We start from the raw sequence: 8,067 nt of genomic DNA on the forward strand, positions 1-8,067 counted from the left end.
TTTCATTTAAAAACTTGATTTATTATGCAACCCATTGAGCGTGTGGGTGAGAAATAAAGAAACATTTATGAAAATGAAATAAAACACATCCCAGCAAATCATTTCTTCTAAAATGTAGCAGTAGATTGGGAATTAGACACTATCAATGTGATAAAATCACCCAAATCCTTGCTATGCATATCAGTCGATGGTGATGCATCACCATGTGTTTAGGGAACAGGTCAAGAAAAGGAAAAAGAAAAACAGGACCATTCCATCACCAAAAATCTTTAGTGAGCATCATGATATGCTTACACTGAACAAACAGGTCAAGTCTCCAGATCTGAAACCATACCAAAAAAGTTATAATATATATTTTTTAAAGGGCACATGGAAAATGTAATCCAGTCTCCTTTTCACCTCATTTAGCACATGGTAATCTTACCAAAAGGCACATCTCAATAGGTAGTCTAAGTAACGCATTACTTATCCCATGTACAAATACTTATGCAATCACTTTAAAAAAAATAATAATCACTGGAATACACCTAAGGCAATTGATGTAAATGATCAAATATAATTAAAAAGTACAGTACTTCAGACATTAACACTTTAGTTACAATAAATCCACATGAACATATTAAGACACTAAGATTTCCATGTCTTTGTGTACTCAGAAGACAGGTGAAGTGATCTGCAAAAAAATATTTCTAGTTAAATCATCACTTCTGAAATACAACAAGACTTTTCCAATACAACCAGAAGAGGGTTCCATGCAGTGACAAGTAGCATCATGATTGTCAGAACAGGTTTGAAGCAAACTACAAGTGTTTATTGAGTAACGGTGGAATGGTCTGTCACTAAAAGATTAAGAGCCATTAAGAACAGTAAACTACAGCTGCACCCCAATGAACAATGTGGAGTCTCTCAAAACATTAAAAATAACAAAAAACACAGATTGTATAAATAACAAATACAACTATAAAATCTAAAAGAAAGGGATATCCTGTGTTTGCCAAAAATGTTAAGGACTGTGAATTGAGAGTCCATTTGGTGGGGATAAGTGTCTGTACTGCTAGATCCAGCACCCAGGGAGTAGTTTCATTTGTCCAGCAGAGCAGCTCTCTCACCGTGCTGCGATTCCAACTCTAGAGGGGCATTATTGCGGTATATCAAGAACTGTATGGAGATCTGATGCCGCGAGTCAAGGGAATTCAAGAAGTTCATGAAATTAAATAAAAATTATTATATTCTTAAAAAGGCACTGGAAAGGAAATGCATCCCAGACTACAGGCTTAGATATAGGATAATGTACAGGTAAATACTTACAGCATACCAGTCACAAACTAACCTGAACCAATTGCCTTTAGGTAAGTTCATTACGGTCATTGTAATAAAAGGACCGAGCCAAAAGCACAAGCTAAGTGTTAAGTCAAAAGCAGACTAAAAGTTACAAGTACACATGTGATTGAAGAGACCAGAGGCCCAGCAGGCATTGTAATGAGAAGGATACCAGCAGGTCTAGAGAGAGGGTGCCCAGGCTGCCGACGAGCCAGGGCAGGTGGTGGATGATGTAGCTTCCCTCTCCCTGGCCCTGCTCAGGGTTCTTCAGCAGCACACTCAGGCCGTACATGGTGTTACCCAGGATGACCAGGGCAAACAGAAAGTAGGACACACCCTCCGTCGACTTTCTTGTATACTACAGAGAGATAGAAAGAAAATATCCATGCAGCACTTTTACAGGTAGGAAGCCTACCCAGTACTCATTCACTCAACAACCCTTCCCAAACTCCCCTTCTTCCGACTCACATTAATGTGCATCTGTGGAAGTCTGGAGCAGAGGTAGAGCACTGAGGATATGGAGCCAATGATATACCCAATGATCTCCTTGGTGCGGAAAGCCTGGACACAAAAAAAAAAGTTTGCATGTCACGCATAACTTTTAGCCAGGGGCCAGTGTCATATCAACACAAATTACATTAGCATCCACTGATTGCTTAAAGACCACTTTTCACCTTAATACCGTCCACAGTGGTTGACAGCAAGGCCCGCCCTTTAAACCCAGAGAGGACCACATCCTGTTGGGACGCAGGTAAGGCCACGAGGCCGGCAGAGAAGCCCAGGACATAGACCACACCCACCACATTTAAGACCAACCTGCCTGGGTTGAGAAAAAAAAAGAAGGGGTTTAGTCTTCATTTTTGGAAGACGCTGCCTCAGCAAACTCCTGCAACAATGAGTCGCTGCGTCATCAGCTGCCACAAAAATAAGGAAACAAAAACAGAATGTTGTGGTGATGCACGGTATTGCTGACATCAGTATTGGGTCATTTTTTACATTGGACAATGAGTGGAAAAAATGCAACACTAATGCAGAAAAATGTGGATCTGTTAAGTGTACAAAAAAAAAAGCAAAGTTGGGGATTTTTACAATCACAAGGTCTAGTATCGAGCAGTGTATCTCAACACCAGCCTAATCCTAGGGAGCCTCTATGTAGACGAGAATAGTCCAATCTGAAGCTATTCCCATGCTAAAATACACACCTGTTAGGTTCACTGAACCGTTAAATAACTAAGCCTATATTCAATTTAAAACAACCTTGCAATGTTTTTTGGCATAATGAGACATTTTTACAAAGGTGTCTTGGAAAGAACATTTGCTGATTCGGCAGAACATGGACAAGCCATACCCTGTCATTTGTGTGTGTGTGTTAAACTGCAGTGTTTCCCAACTCCAGTCCTCAAGTACCCCCCAACAGTACACATTTGTTGTAGCCCAGGACAAGCACACCTGATTCCACTTGTCAACTAATCATCAAGTCCTCAATGAGTTGAATCAGGTGAGTTTGTACGGGGCTACAACAATATGTACTGTTTGGAGTACTCAAGGACTGGATTTTGGAAAGACTTATACACACACAAAGGCCCCTCGATTAATAGTCAATGGGTGGGATGTACAATGACCAGTGGCCTTGATTTAGTACTGACAAATGTCACAGCAGATAATTTGACAAAAACAAACTCACTGTTATTCATCCTGTTCTTAGCCACATAGTAAAAGTACATTCCCAGCATCAATAAGTCAGCCATGACATAATACACTGCTGTGTACGTCTGTATGAGAGAAGGGGGAGAGAGAGACATGTCAGTGGGGTGGACAAGGGGAATACTTATATGCCGAACATTAAAACGTCATTATCTTTACATCAGTATCTTGATGAGCTGACAATTTCAGTTAATCCTTATTCTCATTTTAGACTGACACCAAAACAGTTCATTTTTAAACCATTTCAGCAATATTGACTGACCCAGACAGCCATCACTTACCTGTAGCGGCAGTTGGTCAGCTAAGAATGAGCCTACAAGATTGCAGGAGTCACCCCCCAGCCACAGCAGCAGAAACCAAATGGACAAGGCACTGTCCATATTCCCACTCTTACAAGAGTTGTAGTACTGCCTGCATTCATGAACATAACAATAGGAAGAGTAACAGTGCTGTCCTTAAGTCAGAAATGGGCTGAAATAATGTAAACCCAATCAAGACTTACGGCAGAGAAGAGACCATGAAGCACATTATTGACAGCAGACCCAGGATTACACTGGCCATGTCCCTGGCGTCCTGGGCACATTCCCGCAGCCCATCCCAAACCCATATTGACCCATTTGGGCACACAGCGCTGAAGTTTCCATCAGTGTTCCATCCAATGGACACCAGCGTGAGGACACCATCAGCCGACCCCAAATTCAGACTCATTCTATGCACAGAGGAAAGGGTTAAACGCACAAGTTACACAAAATAGCTAAATAAGCAATACATTACAGGTGCTTATTATTTCTGTAGGTAAAACTTGTTTATACCTCAGTCTCAAATGTTACTATCTGCTATGGAATTCAGAGTCGAGTGACCTCGGTTTGAACCAAGAATGGACTGACTGTTTCCAGCTGGGCAATAAAACAAGTTGCTAGCTTACGTTTCCTTGCTTGTTAGCCGGCTGCCTTCTCAAGGTTGTGGCTGATTCAAACGCCTAAATAAGGTAACGCCGGTCGAACATTCAAAATACTGATCTTACCTGATTCTCGGACAGTTATTGTAGTGTGTCCAGGAATCAACGTCTGTTTGCCGACTGGCTTGCAAAGATAAAGAAAACAGGCATAGACGTAAAAACAATTGTGTTCGGAGTGACCTAGCTAGTTATGATTGGAAGATGATCTCTAACGTCAGGGAAAAGGCGGAGCTAGACGGCAGATTGAGGGAGTTCTATTAACCTGAGCCGCAGTGCACCGTGAACGAGCAAAAGCGGTCAGGGAGGAGCGCTTTTCTCAAATCGAACCGTAATATGCGCTGCTCGAACTTGTTAACGAGGTAGTATAGTGCATAATTTAGAAACATATATTTTCAAACTAGTTTTCATTGGGGAGACAGATAAAGCGTTTTTTATCAAAAGCAATCTCTGTTGCATCTGAAAACACAGAATCCTACTCATTACCCCAAGTGCTTAAATGAATACTTGGCAATGAGGCAATTTATCTATTTCCGCAGTCAGATGAACTCGTGGATACCATTTTATGTCTGTGCGTCCAGTATGAAGGAATTTATAGTTTCACGAGAAGTCTACCTTAAAGCTAGTTAGCAACTTCCGCACGCAGACATAAAAATGGTATCCATGAGTTCATCTGACTCTGGGTAAGTAAATTAAATGACCTTATTACCAAAATCCCTAAGTATCCCTTTAACTAGCTCTCAGCAGTTACATTCGCCCAGTGTTGCCTCCATTGAACTACAATTCCGACCTTGTGTTAATTAATGTGCGAGCAAGCATCGGGGTTCTTAACAAAACACCCTCAGTCAGAAGAAACTATCATTAATATGCGCTAAAGCAGTCAAGGTCTATGAATGGGGTACTCTTTAACCTACAGTACTTCTCTTCTGTTTTGAGCCGACAGTTGGCCAGAGATAGACACCTTGCTGGCTCATGCACGGAAAGTAAACCGGATCCAAAACTAATACAATCCCTTTTCACAGAGGCATGACGAATCCCCCCCAATTATGTATGTAATAAGGGACCTCGGTTAATTAAATAACAAATCAACTAAATTTTAAGTTTCCAAGCTATATCACAAAATAACCATCACAAACTATTTCACTTCGAAGTTCTACACGCTTTGTATTTTTTCAAAACACTGAAAATTAAGACCATAATGGTGTCTTAAGGTTGTGTATTGCTGCCACTCAGATTTGTTTTGTATAAAATTATTACGATATACTGTAAAATCATGTTATGAAATAATTCAATAACTCATTATAATGAAATAATCCATTATCTCGTTATTGTGAGAAAGATCACGTTATAACGAGAAACAGCCTTTATTACAAAAAATAATCAGGTTGCACATTATTACGAGAAATAGCCTTTGTTATGCTGAAACGATAGCATAGGCTACATGGCATGCACATAGACCGTTGTACTGAAATGCAGTGGCTTAGACCGCTGTGCCACTCGGGAGCCCTTAATGGAGAGCCCATTATGTCCGGTTTGCTTGAGTTGATCAACTTTTATTTTTCTCTTCAATTTTAGGTATTGGGAGATATTAGTGTTATTGAGCAATATAGATGGTGTTGTCATTAGTTTACCTACATTGTGTTGAGTTATCGACGGCTCTACAGCACACGGAAAAAACACAGTAGCTAGCTTTTCCTTAATTATTAACTGGGCAGACATGGGACACTTAATGGATACAAACTAATGCATCTTAAATACATCCAAACAGGTTAGGTGGTGACCCAAAACACAGCCAGGCGTTTACTTCACATTCTAGACCCCCATGGACTGCGCATTTGGGCGGAAATCTCTGGTAAAAGAGATTAACTAGCTACTTTACCTTCACAACCAAGAGGACATAAAGGAATAGTTTACGTAATTGTCATTTTTGTCTTGTACTTTCACATTTGGAAGGTGCTTTGAAACAATTAGCTAGCATGATTATATATTTTCTAGCACAACCAACCCATTAGCTAGCATGCTATATCTGAATGATGCACTGAAATTAGGTACTCTCAAGGGGATCACAATAGTAGCTAGCTATGGCTATTCTCAAAAATAAGCACTGTGCTAGGGCAACAAGTGATAAGAATCCCGGATGTCTCAACTCCTCCCTTTCCTCTACGCGAAACATACTTTTTTTTATGTACAGACGTGTAGCCTAAACCGGGGATTGTGGGAGACAAACCATCTGTCGAGACTCTAGTCTAGAGAGACTACTATTTTATGTATTATTGATTGATGACTGTTGGAACTGGCTAACAAACAGAACGTGTCAGTGGCTTTAATCTTGTAATTGAAAGAGAAACTTGTAATAAAATTATATATTTTTGATATAGTGTTGTTTGGTCCATTGTAATGCTCAGAAGTCATGATCCAACTCAATAGGTGGCCTGTCACGATCCAGTCTTCCTATGGTTGAGGTGTTCCCCCTCAGTAAAAAGGAACTGCCGTAGTCTGGTAGTGGTGCCATTTTTGGTAACCCTATCGGAGGCAGGTGTTACGTAGTCATATGGCCAATACTGTATTCTGTAAATATAATTACAATATAGACTTGTACTTGCTCTTTAGAGAAGTTCTGTGCATCTTATGTTGGAAACCATATTCACGGAAACCTAGTTGCAGACTACTTATAAAATTGTAACCTGTTTCATAAACACCAGTGCTCTTTTAGGACAAGAATGACTGCGTAACCTTAAGGACAATGTCTCCATCACAGGTCCTCAAGGGTATTGTTATAGTAAGGGTATATATCGTTAACATAACTTGTGATGGTTTAAATGTTCAGATCGGGCATGTCAAATCAATGAACTATATCAACGTTTTTATTTACATTTGACCTCACAACCTTTTGATAGGAAACATTTGATCTGCATTGAATGTAGGACTTTTACCCTTGTGAAGTAAGATGTATCTTTAAAAGTATTGACTCAGGCAACAACTTTATTGTTCAAGCAAATATGGTGAAAATGTAACAGTATAGACTTTACGTCCGTCCCCTCGCCCTGACCTGGGCACGAATCAGGGACGCTCTGCACACGTCAACAGTCACCCTCGAAGCATCGTTACCCATCGCTCCACAAAAGCCGTGGCCCTTGCAGAACAAGGGGAACCTCTACTTCAAGATCTCAGAGCAAGTGACGTCACCGATTGAAACGCTATTTAGGGCGAACACCGCTAACTAGCTAGCCATTTTACATCCGTTACAATAGCTGTGCCCAAAAGTTCTGATAGATGGAGGCTAATAACTGTTTCGTGTAATTAACATTATAGTGTCCTGGAAATATGACATTGCTAAAGTAGGCAAATGTTTATTAGAAAACAACTTTGCCATCATTATCATGTCAAATGAATGGCAATGTCGTTAGCTAACAAAGTTCGTCAACAATAGCCAGCAATGCTAACGGTAGCTAGCTCAAATCTGAGTTGGTCTCCCCTCAATTTTAGCTAGCTAAGGTTATACATCTAAAGTCATTCTGACGACATCCAAATGACTAAAGGTTTTCCTAATAATCATTTGACTCCCTTTGAAATGTCATATTTCCAAACCACTGTAGTGCACTTTTGATTAAATTAGAGCTCATTGAGTACGCTTGATCAGTCGGAAATTGTTCTCTGATAGGGACTTGCTTGTTCTTGAGAATAGCCATAGCTACCATAGTGATTCTCTCGAGTGGCGAATTTCAGTGCATAATTCAGATATAATTTACTAGGTGGTTATGCTAATCATGCTACCTTCAATGCACCTTCCAAATGTGAAATATCAGGTAGCTACTAATCCCCTTTCCAGAGATTTAGGTCCAAATGTACAGTCCATGGGGATCTAGAATATGAAGTAAACGTCTGACTATTTTGGGTCACCACCTGTTTGGAACCATTTAAGATGCATTAGTTTGTATCCATGAAGCTTTCCAAATCCGCCCAGTTGATCAATGAATAATCAACACAAGCAAACTGGACATAATGTCAACCTGTGCAAGAGAGGAAGACAAGCGTGCCAAGTAGCCTATGCTAACGTTTCAGCACAATAAAGGCCATTTCTCATAAAA

At 40.2% G+C, this 8,067-nt stretch overlaps 1 protein-coding gene across 3 annotated transcripts; it reads right to left on the reverse strand.

Moving 5' to 3' along the window:
* LOC115102243 (lysosomal amino acid transporter 1 homolog) lies at positions 1–4,188 on the reverse strand. 3 transcript variants are annotated; one of them, XM_029621953.2, is made up of 8 exons: positions 4,049–4,188; positions 3,527–3,733; positions 3,306–3,435; positions 3,005–3,092; positions 1,995–2,140; positions 1,789–1,881; positions 1,493–1,678; positions 1–1,170 (listed from the first exon to the last, which is right to left on the reverse strand). In XM_029621953.2, the coding sequence occupies exons 2-8, from the start codon at positions 3,730–3,732 to the stop codon at positions 1,081–1,083; spliced, it is 939 nt and encodes a 312-aa protein (XP_029477813.1). In that variant the 5' UTR covers position 3,733; positions 4,049–4,188; the 3' UTR covers positions 1–1,080. The 3 variants fall into 3 exon arrangements, with proteins under 3 accessions (XP_029477813.1, XP_029477814.1, XP_029477815.1); XM_029621954.2 differs by lacking the exon at positions 4,049–4,188 and adding an exon at positions 3,950–4,039; XM_029621955.2 differs by lacking the exon at positions 4,049–4,188 and adding an exon at positions 3,837–3,935.
* Positions 4,189–8,067: the final 3,879 nt, after the last annotated feature.

Source organism: Oncorhynchus nerka, linkage group LG20 (assembly GCF_034236695.1).
Source record: "Oncorhynchus nerka isolate Pitt River linkage group LG20, Oner_Uvic_2.0, whole genome shotgun sequence".
NCBI classification, from domain to species: domain Eukaryota; kingdom Metazoa; phylum Chordata; class Actinopteri; order Salmoniformes; family Salmonidae; genus Oncorhynchus; species Oncorhynchus nerka.